This window comes from Monodon monoceros, unplaced genomic scaffold (genome assembly GCF_005190385.1).
Source record: "Monodon monoceros isolate NGI ecotype Baffin Bay Population unplaced genomic scaffold, NGI_Narwhal_1 Super_Scaffold_6, whole genome shotgun sequence".
In the NCBI taxonomy this organism is placed as follows: Eukaryota; Metazoa; Chordata; class Mammalia; order Artiodactyla; family Monodontidae; genus Monodon; species Monodon monoceros.
The window spans coordinates 90610665-90634614 of NW_021703783.1; the positions used below are offsets into that span (position 1 = coordinate 90610665).

General features: G+C 56.9%; 2 protein-coding genes across 5 annotated transcripts in view; one reads left to right on the top strand and one right to left on the bottom strand.

Moving 5' to 3' along the window:
• The window catches only part of MICALL1 (MICAL like 1), a 29337-nt gene extending 12282 nt beyond the window's left edge, over positions 1-17055 (top strand). The window contains exons 6-16 of one of the 3 annotated variants that reach the window (XM_029204982.1): positions 655-1100; positions 2674-2731; positions 3339-3697; positions 5128-5537; positions 8089-8223; positions 8837-8963; positions 9099-9189; positions 9326-9399; positions 12402-12516; positions 12687-12733; positions 13784-14275. In XM_029204982.1, the coding sequence (XP_029060815.1) occupies positions 655-1100; positions 2674-2731; positions 3339-3697; positions 5128-5537; positions 8089-8223; positions 8837-8963; positions 9099-9189; positions 9326-9399; positions 12402-12516; positions 12687-12733; positions 13784-13905 (1984 nt within the window). In that variant the 3' untranslated portion in view covers positions 13906-14275. Of the gene's footprint in view, positions 1-654; positions 1101-2673; positions 2732-3338; positions 3698-5127; positions 5544-6346; positions 6541-6657; positions 8224-8836; positions 8964-9098; positions 9190-9325; positions 9400-12401; positions 12517-12686; positions 12734-13783 lie in introns of those variants that run through there. The other 2 variants (XM_029204981.1, XM_029204983.1) reach the window with 2 other exon arrangements.
• CUNH22orf23 (chromosome unknown C22orf23 homolog) lies at positions 16619-23920 on the bottom strand. Of its 2 annotated transcripts, XM_029204985.1 has the most exons (7): positions 23770-23920; positions 23359-23469; positions 22319-22381; positions 18553-18735; positions 17714-17845; positions 17431-17531; positions 16619-17238 (listed from the first exon to the last, which is right to left on the bottom strand). In XM_029204985.1, exons 2-7 carry the CDS (start codon positions 23459-23461, stop codon positions 17167-17169), a joined length of 654 nt encoding a protein of 217 aa, XP_029060818.1. In that variant the 5' UTR covers positions 23462-23469; positions 23770-23920; the 3' UTR covers positions 16619-17166. The 2 variants fall into 2 exon arrangements, with proteins under 2 accessions (XP_029060818.1, XP_029060817.1); XM_029204984.1 differs by lacking the exon at positions 16619-17238 and having other exon boundaries at positions 17250-17845.
• Positions 23921-23950: the final 30 nt, after the last annotated feature.

Genomic DNA, 23950 nt, shown 5'->3' on the forward strand with positions numbered 1-23950 from the left:
GTGTGTGTGTGTGTGTGTGTGTGGTGGCTGGACCTGGAACCCCAGGCACCTGATTGCAGAACTGAGGTATCATGGGGGAAAAATCTCGAGGAAGGAAACCATTGCACAAATAGTCACATCTGGCCATCAGGGCAGTGTTTTAAATACTTTTTATGGTGACATACATTTGACACTGTGACCAATTGTAAGTACATCCCTGAAATCAAACTTGTATGAATAGATGCACAACTGGAATTAGAGTTTCATAAAACAAGTGTGATACATTCTGATGTATCTTATTTTATTCTATTTCATAACAAAACAAAACAAACCAAAAACGCCTGGTTGGTTGAAAACCACTAAATTGATTTCTTGAGCCACTAATGAGTGGCAGCCCGCACACTGGATGGAACCTCCGTAGGAGCTGGGGGAACCTTTGCTTCCTCTTACAGCAGAAACTGAAGGCGTGTTTCACAATTTATGTTGCTGATTTCGCATGGTTTTATTGTCCTGGTGTGATTCTGACATTTACCCTTTTTCTTTTCCGCTGGGAAGTTCTGGGTACTGAGACGGATCCAGGCTGGCAGTTGGGAGGAGGGGTAGCCAGCACCCTGGGCCGGGCTGCCTGGCTAAGTTGATCCCCCCATCCCACCCCACCCCTGTTTTCCCTGGCAGGTGTCGGCGGTGCTCCAGCACCCTGCTCCCCGGAGCTTACAGGAGTGGGCCGGAGGAGGGCACCTTCGTGTGTGCGGAGCGCTGCACCAGGCTGGGCCCTGGTGGGCGGTCAGGGGCCAGGCCCGCACTCCCCCCGCAGCCAAAGCAGCAGCAACTTACAGAAGAAGCCAAGGATGTGGAGAGAGGCGGCCCCAGCCCTAATGCAGCTGCAGGGCCCGAGGTGGACGTACCCAAGGCCAGCCCCGAGGGCCGACCCCAGATCCCCACCAAGCCCCAGGTTCCCGGCAAACCACAGGAGCTGGCCAGCACCCCGGGCAGCCGCCCCACACCTGCCCCCAGGAAGGCCTCTGAGAGCACAGCCCTGACGCTCCCCACGCCCCGGCCCCGGTCCAGCCTGCAGCAGGAGAACTTGGTGGAGCAGGGAGGTGGCAGCGGCCTGGTGAATGGTGAGCAAGGGCCCGACTGGGGCTGGGCGCTTCCTCAGGTGTGCCTGGCGTTTAAACGTACATGTGCCTGGGAGTATTCGTGGGGCCGTGCTGTCCTTGCCTGTGTGTGCTGTGGATGTGCTGGGGACGACTGTGGTGCTGAGGTTATTAATTCACGCAGCAAACAGTTACTGAGGCCCCTCGGTGCGTGCTCTGTTCTCCATGCTGCAAGGACACAGATCCCTGCCCCATTCTGTGTGCCCAGGATGTGTGTCCTTTTGTGTCCATCTTGTGTGCTTCAGTTTCAGGGTGTAGGGAGTGTACATCATGTGTGCCTGTGTCCCGAGTGTGTCTGGTTCTGTGTCCACACTCAGGTGACCTCCCCTCCCAGGCCCAGCCTGTGTGCTTGTCCACATCTGGATGTCTGGCAGGGGACAGCTCAGGGGCTGGGGGTAGGGGAGGGTGTGTCCCTGGTCAGATGGGCCCCTGGGGCACTCCCCAGGCTGGCCTGTTCTGTAGTGGAGACCCCTGCCTCACCCCTCATTGTCAGACCTTCCCACATGACCTCCCTGGGCTTCCATGAGCTCATGGAAACATGGTTCCTTGTAACCTGAGACGTGCTGGGCAACTCTTATCAGAGGAGGCCCAGGGGAGGGAGACTCCCAGGGTCTCCCCCTGGGACTTGTTCGTTCTGTTCCGCACTCGTGGAGGCCCGTTCCTGAGCTGGGCGCTGGGGATAGAGATACTGTTCAGACCTGTTTGTGCCTTTGAGGTGCTGCCAGTCTCGAGGGAGAGATGGACACAGCCATGAGGATTTTGGTAGAATGTAGATGTCTGTTAAGATGGGGGAGCAGAGGCTATGGTGGGATTCATGGAGGACACTTGGGAGTCAGGGGAGGCTTGCAGGAGGAGGTGACCCTGGGGCTGAGTTGAAACAATATTTTCTGTCCACTTTGGGGAAGTGTCAGAGGGGCACTTGGGTTCCCCCTTCTTTTTTTTTTTAATAAATTTATTTATTTTTGGTTGACGCACATGGGCTTTCTCTGGTTGCGGCAAGTGGGGGCTACTCTTTGTTGTGGTGCGCGGGCTTCTCATTGCGGTGGCTTCTCTTGTTGCGGAGCATGGGCTGTAGGCGCGCAGGCTTCTGTAGTTGTGGCTCGCGGGCTCTAGAGCGCAGGCTCAGTAGTTGTGGCGCACGGGCTTAGTTGGTCCGCGGCATGTGGGATCTTCCCAGACCAGGGCTCGAACCCGTGTCCCCTGCACTGGCAGGTGGATTCTTGACCACTGCGCCACCAGGGAAGTCCAGGGTTCCCCCTTCTTAACTGAAATACGAATGGGGTCTCTAGGTGTCCTGGCCTTGCCCCTTTGACCTTCTCTACCTGTCACCTTTGGTGTTTATCTAATCTCCCTGAGTGCTGGGCTGGGGAGGTAGGAGGGTGCAGGTGAGGTTGCCATGGCCACCTGGAGTCCATGACCTGCTAGGTGGGACGGAAGGGCATCCTTGGTAAGGCAGGCACTTGGGCTGGCTCCCTTGGTGCCCCACTGTGCTGTCGGGCTGCCATGAAGACCTGTTTCATTCTCGTTTCCCATCTAGGGAAGCTGCATGAACCCCCCATCCCCAAGCCCAGAGGGACACCCAAGCTGTCAGAGAGGTATGCTGGCCCTGAGGGGTTTCAGGGCCCTGGTAGGGGGAAGGGGAGTACCCTGGGGTCTGGGCGGGTAACAAGGCCATGTGACCCACCAGCACACCCTCCCGAGAAGGGGTGGGGCTCATCTCTGGGGGCAGGAGCCTGTGCCCACATCCCCTTCCCTGTGGCTCCCCTGGGACCCCCTCTCCTGCCTGTGGAACGAGGGAGGCCTAGGCCTCGCTCCTGGAGTCGTGCGAGTCAGCAGCAGAGTATAGAAGACGCAGCAGAGCTCAGCTGTACACCTGGCTCAGATCCTCCAGCCCTGGGACCCTGCGCCACAGGCGGGGACATCGGTTGCCAGCTGTTCTTTGGGAGCTGTGTTTCCCCTGTATGGTCCATGAGAGAGAGGGCCGGGGAGAGAGAGCCAGAGACAGAGGAAGGGGAAGGGAGAGGCCCCCTTCTTTCTGTTTCAGCTCTGGGCCCAGACTGGCCCCACTGGGCTGGCGTGGGAGAGGAGAAGGGTGCAGTTTCTCATCCACCCCCTTTGGGCTGCACTCAAGACTGTCTGGGGAGAGAAGGACATGCCCCCCTTGCCTCCTAACGGTTTCTGCTTCTTCCTGCCTCTGTCCAGGACACCAGCCCCCAGGAAAGACCCCCCATGGATCACACTGGTGCAGGCAGAGCCGAAGAAGAAGCCAGCCCCCCTGCCCCCGAGCAGCAGCCCCGGGCCGCCGCCCCCGGGCCGGGACAGCAGGCAGGTGGAGAACGGAGGTGTGCATGAGGTGGCTGGCCCGGAGCCCAAGCCCTACAACCCCTTCGAGGAGGAGCAGGAAGAGCCCCCAGCTGCACCCCGTGCAGCCACCGGCCCTTCCCCGACTCACCCGGAGTCCACACCCAAGTCCCTGCACCCCTGGTACGGCATCACCCCCACGAGCAGCCCCAGGACAAAGAAGCGCCCCGCCCCCCGAGCACCCAGTGCATCCCCCCTTGGTGAGTGCCGTTCTCGGGAGCTCTCCTGACAGTTGGGACTCTGGGGTTGGGCACCTGGGTCAGCCCAAGGCCAGGGAAGGGCACGTGGTGCCACAGGATCCCCTCCAGGCCAGGTGCCGTGTGTGTCATGTCTGTCCTCAATCCTTGAGCAAACCTGTGAGGTAGATATCATACCCCATTTTGTAGGTGAGGAAACTGAGGCACAGAGAGGGTAAGTGATTTGCCCAAAGCCTCACAGCGCTTAAGCAGTGGAGGCAGGATTTGAACCCAGACTCCTGACTATACTCTTAACCCTTTGTAACCCACCTCACAGGGCTGTTGTGAGAATTAAACGTGTTATCCATCGATGTACGTAACACCGAGTTAGGTTCGTGGAAAGCGCTGGGCAGGGGTTAGCTCCAGCCCTGCCCATCTAGTCACTCTCCTCCAGTTGCCAGGCGCCTCGGGCTCTGACCTGGCTGCGTGGCACGGGTGCTAGTGGCTCTGAGCAGTTCCTCCCCTGTGTCTGTCCTCTGTCTCCCCATCCGGGATATAGAGGTGGTGGGCCAGCTCCCAGGCGCTGTGCCTCCCTCCGCCCAGCCCTCCCTCTCGCCGTCTTGCAATCTTCTCGGGCCCTGTGCCTGGCCACCTTCCACCACGGCTGGGGTCCAGCTGCCTCTGAGACCTCAGTGGGAGCCCCTCAGACAGTGGGTCCGAGGGCACATTAGAGATGACCGGAGGCTGGTGTTCAGGTGGCCCAGGCCCCCCTCTCCGGCCCCTGCTGGTGCCCTGGGACCCTCCAGCTGAGCGTGGTGGGTCAGTTGATTGGAGGTGATGCCGGGTGGGAGATGCAGCCAATGGGATGAGCTCTGAGTCGGATACAGCTTGGTCCAATCCCAGCCCTTCTCCTCTCTGAGTCTGTTGCCTCCTGGGAAAGCGCAGAAGATACTCTGAAGCATGGTGTCCCTCAACGCATGAGGATGAAACTGGCATGGGGCAGTGCCTGGCCTGGCGCCAGCCACCGCCAGGGCTGCCTGCTTCTCCCTCCCACCTCTGCTCGGGTCAGAGGCAGAGAAGGCAGACAGAAGCAAGGCTTTTTTTTGGCCTTTTCAGTTTGGCTTTGCTTTGGGTCACATCAGACGTGGGAGGGGAAGTGGAGGCTGCAGCCACGCTGGATGGGGAAGCGAGGGCCGTAAGGAAACCAGGGCCACGATGTGCCACGAGGCACATGCCAGGGCCCGAGGAGCGCAGGGTGACTTGGGATGATTTGTCTGCCAGTGACCTTGGTCCAGTCACACCTTTGCTGTCCTCTGGGCTCTTGCCTGTCTGGATGTGGAGGACTTGGGTTGCCAGGGCCTGCAGCTCTGTCGAGAGTGGAGCGTGTTAGGTGAGGCCGGAAAGCCTGACTGTGCCCCCTCACGTGGCACCCACTTGTGTGTGTGTTTGTACAGCTCTCCACACCTCCCGCCTGTCACACTCGGAGCCACCCTCAGCCACCCCGTCGCCAGCCCTCAGCGTGGAAAGCCTGTCATCTGACAGCTCCAGCCAGCCCCCAAGTGGGGAGCTTCTGGAGCCACCAGTTGTGCCCAAGAGCTCCTCAGAGCCTGCTGTCCATGCGCCGGGCAGCCCTGGGACCTCGGCCAGCCTCTCTGCCAACTCCTCCCTGTCCTCCTCTGGGGAGCTGGTGCAGCCCAGTGTGGATCGGACACCTCAAGCCAGCCCTGGCCTTGCCGCCAATACTAGGGGCAGCCCAGGTCCCCCTCCAGCCAAGCCCTGCAGTGGCGCTGCTCCCACCCCTCTCGTGCTGGTTGGAGACAAGAGCCCTGCGCCTTCCCCTGGAACCTCGTCCCCACAGCTCCAGGTAAAGGTGAGTGCCTCACCCTCGCTAAAGGCTGCTGTCCTGTCTAGTGGCCGTGGGCCTGGTCTCAGGGCGGGGTCTCTGATCCTTCCATCGTTGCTGGCCCTGACTTGTTGGGTGACCTTGGCTGTGCCCATCTACCCATTCACCACTGCGTTCATTGAGGCACGGCTCCACCTCTCCATCCTTTCATCCATTAGCCAGACCTCCCGTCCATCTGTTCATGTCTCCACTTGCCTGGTCTTCCATGGCTTGAGGCGTCTAGCCCTTATTTACCTGCCTAGCACCTGCACGTGCCCATTTGGGACGCATCCACTAGCCACCACTTAACCCACACATCCTTCCGTTCACCCTTCCATTCACTGAGGTCCTATTTGTGCCAGACCCTGGCACAGTGGCATTGAGACCTTGTCCTTGCCCTGTAGGGGCTCACAAGCTGCTCAGGGAGACAGGCCTAGATGATTGTTCTACAAGGCCGCCGGGGGTAGAGCACAGAGGGGAGGGGATGACTCCCTTCTTGGGGTCATTTTCCTTCTCCAGAGACCTCAGTCTTCCCTCCTATAGAATGGGGCAGATGGTGTTCATTGAGTCCCTCCTGTGTGTATGGGCTGGCCTGGGCTCCAGAGGTGAGATGACCGTGGCGATCCCTGCCTCCCAGGTGCTCACAGACAGGTCGGGGTAGGGTACTGGGATGACTGTGCCTTGTGTAGAGTTTGTTTTTGGCGGGGACGGGTAGAGGAGGGGTCGGCCCTCAACAGGCAGAGGGCCGAGGAAACAGCTTTACTGGGTGCTTCTCTTGTGTGCCACTGCAGGGGTGCGGACAGCCCGTGCTGTGGGCTCCCCTTACCAGGCCCCTTCCCAGGCTGGCCCCGCGCTCCATCCCCTCTGGGGGCTGCAGTGGGCACGAGGAGGGTCTGCTGGACACCCATCCCTGGGAGCTCGTTTTCCACTTGACCTCTGTGGCTGGTGAAGCACTTGTTTCTCAGTGTCACGCCAAGAACCAGGGGTAACCAGGGGTCAGGACATTCCTCTGGGCACCTAGTTCATGAGGGGGCCTCTCCTGCCACCAGAGTCCCTTTGCACCACCAGGTTCTGATTCTGCCTTTTTTCCCGTACCCTGCAGCCCTCTGAGGGCCCGGCTGTAGTCCTGGTCTGACCGACCTGACAGAGGATAAGTCTGGGGAGGAGCCTGAGCTGTTGGCCTGTGCACCTTTCAAATGCCACTTAACCTTCCCTGGCCTGGGCAGCTGCCTCCTGTCCAGCTCTATCACCGCCTGCTGTGTGACCTGGAGAAGGCCCATCCCATCTCTGGGCCTCAGGATGTTCTGAGGAGCCCCAGGGCTCCTTGCTGTGGGAGGTGGGGGAGGGAGTTGATTTTGGACGCCCCTCCCTTTCCCCCTACAGGCAGCTGCCTTTCAGTATGTTTCCTGTCCCGAGGTCTGTGAAAGGTTGGTCTGAAGGAGTTCTGTGGCTGAGAACCCTTGAGGGACTCAGGGGCCTTTGGGCTGTTTGGCCCTGCTGGGCCCCTCTGGGTGTGACTGTGGAGGGTGTGGGCAGAGCCCAAGAGGACTTCCTCCTGGGGTGCCCCATCCCTTACCCTAACCCCAGGATTCGGAGAGAACCCGAGACACTGGGGCCAGGAGACAGGCAGGCCCCTTGGGCGGGTGCTGCCCTGTGGCCTGGCACTTCCCTTGCTTCAGATCCCAGAGCAGCTGCCAGCCTGAAGGAATCTCCCCCAGGCTGGCACAGGTGAGGTGAGTGGGGCTCCTCCCTCCCCCCGGCTGTTGGAAAGCCCGGTAAATACTCCTGGGAACACTCCATGGCCTCAAGTGATGCCTGGGGAGGGTGGTTGGAAGATGCTGGCACTGCCCACGTGGCAGGCAAGGCCTGTCCCAGTGGGGGGCCTGCCCGGCTGTGCTGGCCTCAGGACAGGGATTACCCCAGAAGGACAGAAAAATGCAAGAGGATGGGGCTCTTCCCTGGGCAGGAAGGGAGCTACCTTCCTCCTCCCTCTACTGATAGCGGGTTCCCTGTTTTTGCTCTTCCTGGCTGGGGGACCCTGGGCAAGGAGCTGAACCCCGGAATCCCCTCTGGAAAAGGGGTGGTTGTGAGGCCTGGATGAGCTGCTATAGCTCTGTCCCACCCTACACTGCATGTCCTGACCACTGCCCCCAGCGCCGGAGGGCTGCCCCAGCCTGAAATAGAGTCTCACTGCAGCTTGGGCCCTTGGGAAGAGCGTGACCTTGAGCCAGTTACTTAACCTCTCTGAACTTGAGTTTACTCAGCTGTAAAGTGGGCACGACACTACCCACCTTGTGGAGTGGTTGTGAGAATTGAACAGGAATGTAGAGAAGTATCCAGTGCGGCAACGGGAGGCGCTGGGAAGTGGAAGTGTTTGTTGAATGACTGAGTTCCTCAGAGACTGGCTGCTGGGGGATTCTGTCTCTGCCTGATTCCTACCGCCCGCTGCTTTCCATGGTCCCATGTGATCAAGCTGCCTGGGTCTTACTGACCCCTCCCTGACTTACCTTCTGCCACGTCTCCCTGCCTTTAGTCTTCCTGCAAGGAGAATCCTTTTAACCGGAAGGCATCACCCACAGCGTCCCCAACCGTAAAGAAGGCCACCAAGGGCTTCAAGCCAGCGAGACCGCCTGCCCCAGGACACGGCTTTCCGCTCATCAGACGCAAGGTACAGCTGGGAGCCCCAGACAACTGGCTGCCTGGGCCCGGGCCCCCTCCCTTGGCCGCCTCAGGCTTCCCGTGGGACTCTGCCACAGGATGGGCTGCCTGGGCAGCTTCCCTCAGATGCTGGAGGGGGCATGCTTGGGAGGCCCAGCTGGGAGATTTATTAACTTGCAGCCAGGGGGATTTTGAGCAGATTAGCTGCTCTGACCAAAAGCATTGGGTGATGCATTTAAATTGTTACTAATAATAGTTCAAGGATCTGAAGCATTCACGTGACAAACAGCTTAGAGTGTTCTCAGGTTTCTCTGTCTAATAGGGTCACTTTCGCACATTGTGATATATTTTCTGGAGTGGCAGAGGAGGGGAGGAAGTTGCCAGAGAGAAGCAGGAAGTTGTATCGCCCTCTGGGCATGCCTGTCGGAGCTGGGACCAGGGGCACGGCAGGGGCGTGGCTGTCCCTACATCCGTCCCTCGCCACGCTGGGGTGTGGGACGGAGCCAGGGCGCAGGGCCTGTGGAGGCCAGTGCTGGCCGGAGAGAAGAGGGAAGTTCCTGTTCCTGGCGGCCAACAGGTGGGAGGGCGGGCTGACCTTCAGATAACTGGGCGCTGTCGGGCAGGTTCAGGCTGACCAGTACATCCCCGAGGAGGACATCCATGGGGAGATGGACACCATCGAGCGTCAGCTGGATACCCTGGAACACCGTGGGGTCCTGCTGGAGGAGAAGCTGCGTGGTGGAGTGGACGGTGCGGGAGCTGCCGGGGGCCTGGCGGGTGGGACTCGGGTAGGGGGAACCTCTCTTCCAGGGTAGGAGCCGCCATGGCCCCTTTGAGGGTGGGGACTGCCTCCAGCCCTGGCCTCAGTGGGCATCTGGTTTCCAGAGCGCCGTGAGGATGACATGCTGGTGGACTGGTTCAAGCTCATCCACGAGAAGCATCTGCTGGTTCGGCGGGAGTCCGAGCTCATCTATGTGTGAGTCCTTGCTCCTGGCTCCTCCCCCCAGGATCCAGAGAGCTTAGGACTGGGAATCTTCACCTTCTTCCCTTATCAGTGACAGCACAGGGCAGGCAGCCGCAGAACTAACAGTCACCTTATTCCCACCTTCCAGCTTCAAGCAGCAGAACCTGGAGCAACGCCAGGCCGACGTGGAGTATGAGCTCCGGTGCCTTCTCAACAAGCCAGGTGAGTGTGGCCACACCCACTCCCCAGACGCCTGCCCTGGGGCCTGGTGACATGGAGGAGTGGGCTGGGGAGTGGCCCTGATGGGAATGCACGGGCAGAGTCTGGGAACAGGGCAGGGGGTGCTGTCTGGGTCATAACAGGTGAAAAATAAGCTCAAGCCAAGACGGGAGAGGGAACGGCACGGCCAGCGTGGGGCTGTGACGTCTGTGGTGTCGGGATGGCAGGCCTGCAGAGAGCACCGAGACCAGGAGCAGACTGGCTTGTGTTTTTTTAGATGTTGGGGGTGGGAGTTTATTAATTAATTAATTAATTTTTGCTGTGTTGCGTCTTCGTTTCCGTGCGAGGACTTTCTCTAGTTGTGGCAAGCGGGGGCCACTCTTCATCACGGTGCGCGGGCCTCTCACTATCACGGCCTCTCTTGTTGCAGAGCACAGGCTCCAGACGCGCAGGCTCAGTAGTTGTGGCTCACGGGCCCAGTTGCTCCGCGGCATGTGGGATCCTCCCAGACCAGGGCTCGAACCCATGTCCCCTGCATTAGCAGGCAGACTCTCAACCACTGCGCCACCAGGGAAGCCCCCTTTTTTTTTTAATAAAGTATTATTTTTTAATATTTTTTAATATTTTTGAATTTTATTTATTTTTGGCTGCATTGGGTCTTCGTTGCCGCGTGTGGACTTTCTCTAGTTGTGGCAAGCGGGGGCTACTCTTCGTTGCGGTGCACGGGCTTCTCATTGTGGTGGCTTCTCTTGTTATGGAGCAAGGGCTCTAGGCACGCAGGCTTCAGTAGTTGCAGCACTCGGGCTCAGTAGTTGTGGTGCACGGATGGACTTAGTTGCTCCGAAGCATGTGGGATCTTCCCGGACCAGGGATCCAACCCTTGTCCCCTGCATTGGCAGGCGGATTCTTAACCACTGTGCCACCAGGGAAGTCTCGACTGGCTTGTTTTGGTACCCTCCTCTCCTGGAAGGTGTGGGTGGGCTCCTGGTGGGGAGGGGTCAGGCTCCATCCAGGGCCCAGGGCTGCCTTGCTGAGCAAGGGAGAGCAGGTACGGTACCTGTCCAGAGGCAGCTCTGGGCTCATGGCCGTTAGGCCAGAGCATGGCAGGGCTCTGCTGGTGGGGGGAGGGCCAGTGGAAGCGCCCCTGCACAGCGTGGCTCAGGGTGACTCTGGGAGGGAGGGACGGGATGTGCTGGGAATGGAGCGGGGCCATGGGAGGATTGGGTGTGTCATCACACAGCCCTGCGTTCTGCTGCTAACTTGCTGGGGGCCCTTAGGCAGCTTCCTTAGTCCCACCGAGCCTCAATGGCTTCATGTGTAAGACAGGGATGAAGGTGCCCGCCTGGGAGGGTATTCTAAGGCCCAGGAGCCGGTGCATGTGGAAACACTCTGTGCCCTATGAGGGGCTGATGGCTGATGGTTATTATGGGGCTGAGTTGGGGTCTGGCCATGACATGGGGTGAGCACAGCTGTGGGCTGAGAGAGAGCACAGGACTGTGGAGTGTCCAGAGGCTGGAGCCAGGGCTTTTGACCACTTCCTCTGGCCCAGGTGGTAGGAATCGTTGTTCCCATTTAACAGATGAGGAAATGAAGAGCCAGAGAGGCTGAGAGTCTTGCACATTGGTGGTGGAGCTGGGCTTCTAGCCACTGTCTCTGACTTGGGCATGTCCCTGCACACGCAGCCCCTCCTGCCGGCTGGGACAGTGGCCCTGCTTTTCCACTGACCAGGGAACTTGGGAGGCTGGATGTGACCCAGAGGCAGGAGTGTCCCTGAGGAAGTCACAGAATGTCCCAGCTCCTTGCTGCCACCTATGAATCACTCCCAAATCTCTGGAGGCTGGGGCGTGGCCGCCACTCAGAGGAAGCCGCAGCGGCACCTTGTGGTCGAAATGGGGACAGCACCTCTGTACCCCAGGCCAGCCTGGCCCTGGGCTTTTTGGTGTTGCTTCTCCAGTCCTCTGTGTGGTGGCAACACATCGGGGCTTGTCATCCTGTCCTGGTTGTTGCCTTTGGAGCGTGAGACTGGCTTATAAGGCCCCAGGTGGGCTGGAGATCCATAAGGCACTGTAAGGGCTGGCCGGGTACAAGCACTGGCTCCACCCTTGCTGTGCGACACCGGTCAAGGACTTAACTTCCGCAAGCCTCGGTTTTCCCACACGCAGGTCGGGGACGTAACTTACCCAGGCCCCAGATTTGGGAAGCAGCGGAGTGGGATGTGAACTGGGGTGGCGACACTGAAACCCACGTTGTCCCCAGAACTATGCTGGGTCAACGGTTCCAGTTTTGGCAAGAGGTGGTGGTAGGGGCAGATGTTGTGGAGGGAAGGTCAAGCGTGGGCATCCCTCCCCTGGGAGCCTGTGGGCTGGGTGAGAGGAATACCAAGGTGCAGGTGGGCCTCTGAGGGTGGTTCTGTGGGATGGCTCAGGTTCTTGAGAGGAGGCTGGAGGGGCAGCAGCTGTCTGAGACATCAGGGACACCTCCTGGCAGGGCTCCCTGCCCCCAGGGACCCCTCTAGTCCACCCTCCTTCATGGCATTAGATGAATGTCCCAATATGCCCCTTGGGTCACATTGCTTCTCCTGCATGAGGACCCCTGGGGTTCCCTGTTATCTCCCCCCCGCTGCCCCACTTTTGCCAGCTCGCCATTGGAGGCTCTCAGCAGACCCAGCCTGAACCCTTCCCCCAAGAAACCATCTGGTGAACATTTGTTGAATGAGTGCATGAACATAGCAGGAAACTCTTTGGCACGTGCTGTTCTCTGTTCTCAGAACACGTATTGTGCTGGACCTCCCGGAGCCCCCTTGGAGAGTTTTTTTGGTAGGCAGACTGGTATCCTTGGTCTCTCCTATGACAACCTTCATTTCTCCAAAAATTTGTAATCCCCACCCATCTGGGCCCCCTCCCTCAGAGTGTCCAGCGTGGGGCTGGTCTGCAGCCACCCTTAGCACTTAGGTGTTAGTTCCTCGCTTCCTGGGACTCATGTCCCCAACTTTTCTCCTTGGGCAGAAAAGGACTGGACAGAAGAGGACCGGGTCCGAGAGAAGGTGCTGATGCAGGAGCTTGTGACCCTCATCGAGCAGCGCAACGCCATCGTCAACTGCCTAGATGAGGACCGGCAGAGGTGATGTGGCTGGGGGAGGGGTTCCCTGGGGCTTCCTGGGGGCGGGGCCCTCACTGCCAGTCATCCCAGCGCCGCCTGCTCAGCCTGTGTGGACTCGGAGTCTGGAGGGGCCTGAGAGATTACCTCGTCCTTCCTCCCGTGGGACACTCAGCTTCCCTTTCTCATTTCAGGGAGGAAGAGGAAGATAAGATGTTGGAAGCCATGATCAGGAAGAAAGGTGAGGCCCCTCCTGGGGCTCTGGCCCACTTGAACTCCTGGAGGGTGGGGGGTAGGTTGGACAGAGGGTTGGAGTGGGCGCTACAGGGACGGTGTGTGCAAACTCCTAGCCCCTGTTTTGCCAAGAAGGCCGTGTATAGCAAGGCAGGTCACCCTACGGCCAGGAGAGTGGGCGTGGGATGCCCTGGTGCCCACAGGGAGGACGGTGGCATGTGGGAGCATTTCCCAGGGCGCGTCTGCCTTAAACTGTGCGTTCCTCCTTGAAATCTGCAGCTGGTCTAGGAGGGGTCTGTGGGACCAAACAGCAGGCCCTCCCGCAGATACGATGGTGCCTAGAATGGTTAAGAGAGCACTGGACTGGGAGGCAGGAGCCCCGGGCCTAATCTTGGTTCCACCAGTGACTCATTTTGTGGCCTTGCGGTTAAGTCTGGGCTCCAGTTAGACTGGATTCCAGTCCCAGCTCTGGCACTTCCCAGCTGGGTGGCTTTGAGCCAGCCGCTTCAGCCCTCTAGGCCTTGCTCTCCTTGTCCGTGGAATGGGGGTGATGGAGGCACCCACCTCCCGGGCATGCGCTGAGGATGACTGAGGTAATGTGTACAAAGCGCTTAGTCCAGGGCCTGGCACCTGCAAAAAGCTCAGTTGGTGTTAGTCTGTTTCAAAACTCACATTTTCCTCGTCCATAATAAGTTAGGGGCTGGGCGAGATGATTTCTGAGGTCTCTTCTACCTCTGACAGTCAGTGTTCGTGTTGTAACCCACAGAGCTGTGAGCACCAGCCTAGGGGAACCAAGCCTTTTAGAGATGAACGTCTGCCACTCTGTAGGGCTCCCCCATTGCTTTCACGGGCGCTCGTCTCCCGATCCCTGCCAAGACACTGGGAGGGGGTAGGGTCTCGTCCTAGAGACAAAGAACTGGAGGCTCAGAAAGGTGAAGGGGCGTGCGCACGGTTCCAGGAGAGGTGGTAGCGGTGGGCTGAGCCTCTTGGCCGGCGCTCCTAGGCCATCACCACCATCCCCGGCCTGCCCCGATCGACTCCCCTCTCCCTTCTGCAGAGTTCCAGAAGGAGGCTGAACCCGAGGGCAAGAAGAAGGGGAAGTTCAAGACCATGAAGGTGCTGAAGCTGCTAGGAAACAAGCGTGATACCAAGAGCAAGTCCCCGGGAGACAAGAGCTAACAGTGCGGGCTGCCAGCTGGGGACTCCACCGCTCCTGGCTCGGCCCCCGGGCTGTGCTCTGCCAGGGACGCCCAGCTTCCCTTCAGGATCAGTCGAGGGGAAAGATGACTTAAGGGGAGGGAGCCTCTGGGTGATGGCCTCTCCCTCCTCAGGGTCCTGTGGCTCGTCTGGGCCAAAGAGTTTTCTTCCCTCTCCTCTGAGCCACCGGCAGCTGCGCCTCAGCCCTGCCCAGCCTGGCTGTGATGACCCCAGATGCTGTGACTGACCCAGGGAGCGAGCCGGCTCCTGGGTCCGGGGAGCGGCCGCAGCCCAGCACACCCGCCCCTCGTCCCACCCAGCATCTGGCCTGCCGTGCCAGGCAGCTTCTTGGTCCCTCTTCTCTTCTGTGCCACGTGCAGAGGGGAGCCTTACCTGTCAGAGTCTCTGGGTCTTTCTGCCCACGAGGTGGGCCCGGGGTGGACCTCTGGCCTGGGTCTCCCGCCCCGGCCCTGGTTCTGAGTCTCTGTCTTCCTTTCGGTGCAGGTGGCCCTGACTCTCTTTCTCCTCACTCAGGACCTCTATTTATGAAGTCTTTTAATTAAGTTCGAGGTAGTTACTGTGTCCTCAGACACGAATGGGCCTGGACAGATCCCTCCCTGTGTTGCTCAGAGTTCTAGGAGCTTCCCTCGTCTCCCCTCATTCTGTAGGAGGTCTCTCTGTCCAGGACACCGTGCCGGGGTGGGTGGGAGCCGAGTGCTGAGCCCCCGCAGGGAGGGTCCCGGGGACGCAGGGCCCAGCTGCGGTTCTGGCCCTGCCCCTCGGCCAGATCAGCAGCAGGCGGGGCTGCTGCCGTAGGTGCTAACCCTGGTCCTTTACCACACTGCGGCCCGCCCCCTCCTTTAGGCTCTCCCCGCCACCCCAGGGCTGGGGCGCAGTGGACCCACTCCGGGTGGTCATCGCCAGCCTGTCTTCTCACACTCGTCTGTTGTCTGTTCTCTCCCGACTTGTTGCTGCCGAAGGACTCATGGTCGCTCGGCCCCTGGGATGGCTGTGGGAGCGGAGGAGCCGATGGGGGCCACCACCTTCCCCCCACGGAGTGTGCCCAGCAGCTCTTGGTCAAAGCACTGTTGCTGTAAGCTATTTCCAGGGTGCCTCTAGGGCCCCCTTCCCTCAGCACACCTATGGGGAGAGGTTGCACTGTACTAATTTGAGAAGGTTTTCCTCCCCGACAATAAATGGAGACCACCTCAGTCGCCAGTGCCCTGCAGCCTTGAGGCGCCTTCCCCTCGCCAGGCCTGCCTTCTTCCCTGCCTCTGCCAGCCCTCGAGGCCGGCGTCTCTGCTTGCCCAGGAGGGCGTGGAGGGGCTGTCCACCGCTGGGGGCCCTGGCCCTCACTGCCTGCCCCCAGGGCAGGACCCCTTCCTCTGCAGGGACAGGTGGCTCCCGCGCCTGTGCAGCCCCCGGCCGCCTCCTTCCTGACATGCCTGTTGACCTGCAGCTGGGGTCACCAACTCCAGCGGCAGGTGACGCACGTGAACCGGGCTGGGTGTGTCCTGAGGGACGGCCCCCGACACCCGGGTGGTGGGGACTGGGGTGAATGGGGGTGGATATGCCGCAACTAGAGGGGAAGTTCTTCCTCATTTAAGTCAACTGTAGCCTGTGGGATGTGGGCCCGGTGGGGCCAGATCTTTCCATTTTTCAAGAGAAACTGGAAATCCAGATGGTGCGTGCGTGTGATTTGTAAATGTTGGTAACTGATGAGAACTTGAATCAAGGGCGGGCTGCCGTGGTGTCACGGGCGGGCCGACTTTGTCCCGGGCTGTCCTGGGTTCTCTGGTTCGCTGCCCCTGGGCCACGTGCCGGGGCCTTCGAGGTGGAGGGCGGCTGTCCTCGTCATGCTGCACCCTTGGCCCTCAGGTTCTGGAGGGTGTGTGGATACAGGCTTCTCATGGAATGTTACAGAGCCCAGCCCTTGATCTGGTCCTCTCTGTCTATTTGTTTGAGGCTGCAGGGCCGTGTTTATTCTGCAAACCCAAACTTGGGTCATGTGGCCTGAGAGGATTATATGAATCCCTCCAAGTGGGATGGTTGGTTGAAATTTCTGAAATACCTTGATTTATGGGGACAGAAAAATGACAGAATACTGGAGACCATAAGGCTTGTGGTTGTCAGGACATGGGGACTGCCGTGTGCTGTGCGCCAGGCCTGGGGCGCTGCTCCTGTGGGCGGATGTCTCCTCAGCAACCTTTTGAGGCCGGCCGCACAGGCGAGCCATCGGAGATGAGGCCGCTGGGCTCAGACCGCACAGGCTGGGAGTGGACTTCCAAAGCAGGACCCCTTCAGTCTGGGTCCCTCCCACCCCTTTGGGTTTCTTTCTATGGGCTGTGCGTTTGGTGGAAAGACAGAAAGCTAACTTTTAATCCTGAGTAGGCTACTTGCTAGTTAAATGACTCCGGTCATAGCATCTTGGTGAGCCCTGGTTTTCACATGGGGATAACGAACCACCACAGGCGTTTATTGAGAATCAGCCGAGAGTGGCGTCGGCACCTGCCGTAGTGCCCGGCCGTGGGCTGCTCCAGGAGCCTTCGTCCCATTTTCACTTGAAATGTGCAAAACAGCTAGAAACCAACTGGGCTTGAAAAATTCTAACCCCTTGAACAAATAAGGTTTATCCCTCACAAATAAGGTTTATCCCTCTGAAAACAAAGTGGTGCGCGTAATGACCTACGTTAAATGTGTTTTATTAACCTGTTAATCATAGTGGTGGAAATATTTGCCCAAAGCTGTAAGGAGTCAAATAAGTAGGTCCTAAGACAGGTAGGAAGAAAGGAATCATGTTCATTACTAAGTTCAGAGAAACTAATGTGCCGGACACAGGGACACGCAGTGGGTGAGGCCGTGGGGAGGGAGCCCAGTGGATGCCCTTAGACATACACCCAAGATGGTGAGACCTGGATCCTTGCTTTCACTGTGTGTGTGGCTCTTTCCCCAAGAATAGACTCTTGTGTGTGTGTATGTGTCTGTATCTGTGACTGGTCTCAGAGGCTCAGCTGACCGAGGATCCCTGGGCAGAGTCTCAAGGAGAATCAGCTCATTTTCTGAGACGTGGTCCATTTTCTAGGGTGCTATGTCCAGGGTGCCCTAGGTGGGGGCAGTGCTATACAACCATTTACATGGCTGAAGGCCGGGGTGGGTGGGCTGACCTGGGGGTGACCCTGCTTGGCAAGGGGGTGGGCTCCAATGGTAGAGGTTGGGCTCCCCCGCCCCCCCTCCGGAGGCAGATTAAGTGGTGGCAAGAGCCTTCCTAAGTTCCTCACTCCTCTTGTGGTCAAGGTCTTCCATTTCCTGTAGTTTCTGCAGAGGGCATCAGGGAAAGCTGGGGATCAGGGAAGGAACTCCAGGAGCCACCGCAGATGGGGAGGCTAGAGCCGGACTCCCGAAATGGCCGCAGCTGACCCTTTATTCCTGCTCACATCTCGTCCTCCACACTCACAGGGGTGCATCGCCCCCTCCCCGCCGGCTCCATTTCCCTGTTGCTTCTCCTACCTGGGAGATTTCAGTAAGGATGATCCCTTGGTACTGTCTGCCCTGCCCTAGGGCCTCCATGTCAGCCAGGAATTCTTTCCTCTCCTGGATTTCCTTTACCACTGGAAAGGGAAAGGGCCGTCAGTGTACAGGGCAACAGGGGCCCTCAGGCTCCCAGGAGGGATGGCAGGGACGGCAGGTTGCTTTTCTTGGGAACAGGAAGCAGTTCTGCGGTTGCCCCTCAGGGATTCCCCCTTCCACACACACTCCCCTCCCCAGCGTAACTGGCCCATCAGGGGCTCACGTTCTTCAAACCGGTCCAGCTCAGGGACTGGGTTCTCCTGTCGCACAGGAGGGGGCTTTCTTTTCCGTTCCGCTGGCTCCTTCCCGGTGGCAAAAATATTTTGGAGTCTTCGCTTCTCCTTCTCCAGATCTCCTGTTGGGCCCGGACATGGCCTAGTTAAGGCGTGAAGAGCACCCGCATTCATGGTCCGTGTTCCCAGTTGGGCACGCTCGCTCCAGGGTAACATGGGTAGGGCTTCTGCAAACCCAGCACCTTCTACCCTAGGTGCCCCTGAGCTGGTCAGTCATGATAGGTAGGCAGGAAGGGGTTGAAAGGACCCACAAGAGAGCTTCGTCAAAACCCACACGTTGCCCGGGTGCAGAGCAAGGCTAAGAAAACTCAGTGACTGCCGCAGTGCAGCTGGGATGGGGAGGCTGCCTGGGAGCTGTCGGAGGGGCTAGCCCAAGAGCCATGTCAGGTGCCAAGTAGAAACGGGTGGGGGGAACGACTCCCTGAAATAGGCTGCAGCGCAGAGGAGCCCTGGGTTCCAGGCACCGTGTGAGCTTGAGAGAGCAGTGGCCGTGATGCCTGACCGCCGAACATTCATCAGAGATGGGCGGAAACCAGTTAATGGTTAAAGAGAGTTCTGGAAAAATGTATGAAAATGAACACCTAACTGGTTTCCCGTGCACCCTGAATGCCCCCAAGCTAGCATGTGCTGAGGTTCAAGAGCATCGGTATAAATAACGTGAGAATTTGATTAGCTGCCCGCTCAGTGCTCTGCGGGCTGCAAGTCTCCCTGCCCCCTACCCCCTCGGAGGGCGGTAGGAGAGGGGCTCTAGTGGAGGCCCCTCACTTACGGGTGGCTTGGGGCTTGAACTGCTCCCGGCTGTAGGCCCCGTTGGCTTGGCACATGCTGGCAGGCCGGAGGTGGGACCGGACGGCCAGGATGGGAGGCAAGTAGATGGCTGAGGCCGGCTGCTTGGAAGGCAACACCCTCTGGCTGGAAGTTGGACTACACTGTAGGGGGAGAGTGTCTCCTCCTGCGGAAGGAAGGGTCAGGGTGGGGAGGGCCCTCCTGGCTTTTTTTTTTTTAGTTTATAAAAGTGGTCCCTACCTGTTATAACAAGTCAAACAGTACAGAAGGGTCTTCCCTTCTCCCCTCTGAGCCCCCCTCTACGAGAAGCCATGGTAACAAGTTGGTGGTCTCGGCCCATTCTTTTTGTTGCTTACATAAACCTGTTCAAAGATACGTGTGCATATGTAAGATTCATGTTTCAAACACTGGATCATACTGTATTCTATTCAGTAATAGACTCTTAACGGTCTATCATGGACGTCTTTCCAGGTCACTCCATTTATATATAACTTATGTTTTATAGCTGTATACTAGTCCTTAGAGCGGAAACATTATTTATTCAATGAGTCTCCTAGTTTCAGAAATGCAGGCAATTTCCAGTTTGTTTTTTTTTTTAAACTATTTCAAACAATGATGTAATAAACATTCTTGTACATCAAGCCTTCGTCCTGGTGCTTTTGTTTCTATAGACGGATTCCTAAAACCTGCTTGGTCCATGGGCAGGGAGGGATGGTTTGGATGGTGCTAGACACCAATCCCTCCTGTCCATTGCCCCTCAGGGATTCCCCCCTCCACACACACTCCCCTCCCCAGCATAACTGGCCCATCAGGGGCTCACGTTCTTCAAACCGGTTCAAACCGGTTAATGGCCTTGACCCACCCAGACCTGGGGCTCCTCCCCCAGGCCAGCCAAATGTGTCACCTCCTACCTGGTTGACTGGCCCCTCCTCTCAATTGCCTTAAAGCCCAGCTCAGCACAGTCCCCAGCCACTGTTTTGATCTGGCCCCTGTCTACCTCCCTTACATTTCCAGCCTTCTTCTATCATCCATCTGGCAAATACGTATTGAGCGTGTACCCTGTGCCAGGCCCAAGGCACTGGGGGTCAAGTGTAAGTAAGATGAAGCCCTGCCCTCATGGCACTTACGTCTGGGGGGTAGATGATGATAAAACAAGTAAAATAAACCGTACGTTAGTGACAGTACAGCCATGGAGCACAGGGTGTGTCGGAGCAGGATTTACAGTTATAAATAGGGTAGCCAGGGAAGGCCGCACGGAGACAGAGACATTTGAGAAAAGACCCCAAAGTGGTAAGAGGCCAGCCCTGCAGGTATTTCAGGGAAGAGCATTCCAGGCAGAGGGAACGGCAAGAGTAAAGGACCTGAGGTGGGAATGTGCCTGGAGTGTCTGAGGAACAGCCAGGAGGTTAGGGTGCCAGGAGTGGACTGAGCAAAGGGTGGGGTGTAGTGGGAATAGAGGTCAGAGGTCACGGAGGGCAAGAGACATACCGGGCTTCGTAGGCCTCTGGAAAGACCGGCTTTTACTGTGTGCGTGGTGGGAAGCCATTGGAGGGTTCTGAGCAGAGGAATGACATGAGCCCTTTAGCTGCCCTTGAAAATACAGCGTTGGGACTTCCCTGGCTTCCCAGCGGTTAGGACTCTGCACTTCCACTGCAGGGGGCATGGGTTCAATCCCTGGTCCAGGAACTAAGATCTCACAAGCTGCGCGGCACGGCCAAAAAAAAAAAAAAAAACACCGTTGGGGGTCGAGGGTACAGGTAGTCACAGTCCGGATATGGTTTGAAGGTCAAGCAGACAGGACTGCTGATGGGTTGGATGTGGGGTCTGGGAGAAAGAGAAAGAGGAGGCAGGATGTCTCTGAGGTGTCTGCCCTGAGGAACCGGAAGTATAGAGCTGCCGTTATTCCGCACTACCCTTCCCTTCTCACGCCCTCTACCTAGGGCCACACCATGATTTATCTCTCTTCTCTGAAGAGATGCTGTGCTTTCTAGAATGTTCCTCCTACTCTCTCTGCTATTTCTACCTGTCTAGTACCAAATGCTACCTCTTCCTTTGGCTCAGTCTCAGTAAATAATTATGGCCCAAGTAATTCTGGGAGTTCAGGTGAAGGAGAGGAATTTGTGGCTTGCAACAGAATTTGAACTAAGCCTCAAACCAACAAGTAGGACTTGGTTAAGAAGAGAGGAATAGGGACTTCCCTGGTGGCACAATGGTTAAGAATCCTCCTGCCAATGCAGGGGACACCGGTTCGAACCCTGGTCCGGGAAGATCCCACATGCCGCAGAGCAACTAAGCCCGTGCACCACAACTACTGAGCCTGCGCACTAGAGCCCGCGAGCCACAACTACTGAAGCCTGCGCACCTAGAGCCCATGCTCTACAACAAGAGAAGCCACCGCAATGAGAAGCCCGCGCACCACAAGGAAGAGTTGCCCCCGCTCGCTGCGACTAGAGAAAGCCCGCGCGCAGCAGACCCAACGCAGACAAAAATAAATAAATAAGATAAATTAAAAAAAAAAAAAAGAAGAGAGGAATAGAGAGATGATTCTAGGAGAAGAAACCAGACTCAACACCAATGCTTGGAGGCAATATTTTAAAGGAAAAGCATTTAAGGAGAACAAAACTTCCAGGCAAACTGGTGACTTGTGTTGCCCTAACCACTAATGCAATTAGTCCTTCAACTAATGTTGAGCGCCTAGGAGCCAAGGTACCATGGTGAACAAGGCAGACCCAGTCCTTGGTCTCCTGGTATTTACTTTTAGTGGAATTTCTAGCATATTCTTTGTAGTCATGTTATAGGGGACCCTAAATGATTAGTAGATTGCTGAGTATGGAGATTGAGTTATGTGACTCAGCCGTGTTGTGGTGCTAGGCAATGGCGGCCTGAGTTGTCCTTGTCTACAATGAGGAAGGAGATCTGACTTCTGAACTGGTGTGACGGAGCCTCCCTCCCTCTGCCAGTGCTGGGCAGGCACTGTCGATATTTGTCTCTCTGACTTTCCCACCCCATGCCTCTGTGGTTGACCAGATGCCTCCTGATAGGTACCTTCTTTCTGGAGAGACGGCAATAGCTATTGGTAGATTCAAGTGAAATTTGGCAGGTTTGGACCTTCTGGCATCCTCTTAAAGGTAACTCTACAGATCTCTGTTCTGACCCACTACGTGTTGATTCAGTTAAATCTCAGAAAGCAAGGTTGTTTTTAAGATCTTAGAGAGCACCTTGTTATTGTGCCCAGGTACATTCACTTTTTTGTTTTCCTTAAAAATAAATAATACAATGTGTGGTTAGAGGTGAGCTGTGGAAAGGTTTTGCATACTTTTCCTAAGTTGGAAGCCTGCCAGTAATCTTGTTCCTGCCAGCTAAGCTATGAATGAAAAAATCTATGAATGAGACACACACAGTCCTCTCCTCTGGCGAGCTCATATGGTATGTGTGTAAGAGGGCGGGATTAGTTTGTAGACTTGACAGCGTTCAGGGTATTTGGCTGGGCAGGAAGTCTCGAAGGGGCTGTGATCTGTTGGGAAGGTTGGCTGGAGCCAGACTGCAGGAGGGGCTCATGTGCTGTGACCCACGTTGGGGGAAGAAGCAAAGACCCTGCAAAGTCAGTTCCCCAGGAGCAAGAGTCAGAAATACTATTCAATTTTTTTTTCTCTTTTAAAATGAGGTCCCCTACTCCTTAATATGGAGAAGCATGAAAAATGTGGCGCAGGATCCCTCTGCCCTGGAAGCTTCTGCAGATGGCCTCTTACGTTTCATGGTGTCCATGATGTGGCGCCGTTGGAAGTTTGTCAGTTTGGATTCCTTCATCATCACTGCAGGACAAAGCACTTCAGTGAGGCCTCCTGAGCTGCAAGCTTTATCTCACCCCGCTGAAATTTAACATTGTATCACCTCCTGCCCCCATTCAGCACCTGAGTACTTGGCCGCCCCCGCACTGCGGCTTGTGGGATCTTAGTTTCCTGGAACAGGGATTGAAGCCAGGCCCCTGGCAGTGAAAGCGACGGGTCCTAACCACTGGACCGCCAGGGAATTCCCTTCCTTTCCTGCTTTGTTTTTTTTCTATAGCACTCATCACTACCTAAGTTCTATGTACCTCATTATTTGTCACCTTCCTACTAGAATATTAGCTCCATGGGACCAAGAATTTTTTTGTTTTTCTTTTCTTTTTTTTTTTTTATTGCTGTATTTTCAGCACCTAGAACGATGCCTAAAGCACATGGTGGGCTTAAATTTTTGTTGTTGTTGAGTGAATGAAGGAATGAATGAACAAGAATTCATTAAGCATGTGCCAGGGGCTGGAGCTACAATTGTAGCTACAAATGTAGCCAAAACAGGCATCCTGTCCTGATGGGGTTCATGAACTAGAGGGGCAGATGGATGTGTTAATTCAACGGGACACACTAGGTATCTGACTACAGGTTGCCAATGAAGGAAATTGACTACTGAGTATCTGACTGACTACTAAGCCCACAAAGGAAAAGGTATTGGTAGAGTGCTGGCGCCTAACGGTTGGTTGCACTGTGGTGGCGGGTGGGGAGGAAATAAAGCTTCCCTGGGGAAATTGAAAGTGTGATCTAAGGGACGCAGGGGAGTTAACTACTCTAAAATTCTTAGTTCTTTGACTTTTGGCCACTTCCAAGTTGTAGGACCCCTTAATCTTTCTGAACTCCAGGCTTCTTATATGTAAAATGGAAACAGCAATTGCTAAACCATAAGTCATGCGGGGGAGAACTGAGTTACAGAGAGTAACTGTGACCACCGCTCTTCTTGTGTCCTTTAACGCACTGACCTCTGAGCAGCTCGCAGGTCTCTGGGGTGTAAGTGGCCGGCTTGGGGCAGCGCCAGAGCCCTGTTCCTTTGGTCACTGTCTCCACCCTCTCCTGGGAAGCCATGGAGGGCTCTGAGGAGGGAAAAACGCAACGACACCCCCCCTGTCTCCCAGATCCAACCTCTGCTCCCACACCCCCAACACCACCCATAGTTTGGGAGCAGGGATCGGGTCGCAAGAGAATCGTGATGCCGTCTGTGAACATCGCGACAGTGCCCAATCCTCCCACCCAGAACAGAGCCACTGGCAGATCCACACGCGAACAGAGACCTCAACCTGACCCGGCACCTGTGTCAGAGAAGTCCCCTCGGGAGGAAAGGGGCGTTAGGGTAACCGTGCCTGCTGGGTGACACGCCCAAACGGAAACCTCACCCTAAAGTAAGACCCCGGCTGGGTGGTCCCTCCCCACAGAGAGCGGAGGCTGCGCTCAGCAGATCGTAACCAGGGCTCTGAAGCAGCACCCGCGCCGGGGCGCCGTAGAAATACTTTTGAGATCTCAGCGACTAGAGCCCGCAGCTTGTCTGTCTGGCTACCATGGTAACGCGCTCGCGCC

What these genes read in the sequence shown, in the direction of transcription:
- CUNH22orf23 (XM_029204984.1), bottom strand. Translation starts at nt 23,461, where the DNA reads ATGGCTTCCCAGGAGAGGGTGGAGACAGTGACCAAAGGAACAGGGCTC. An exon ending in GACCTGCGAGCTGCTCAGAG is followed by an intron (nt 22,382 to 23,358) that starts GTCAGTGCGTTA and finishes TTTGTCCTGCAG; the next exon opens with TGATGATGAAGGAATCCAAA. An exon ending in GTTCAAGCCCCAAGCCACCC is followed by an intron (nt 17,846 to 18,552) that starts GTAAGTGAGGGG and finishes CGGGCCCAACAG; the next exon opens with GAGATCTGGAGAAGGAGAAG.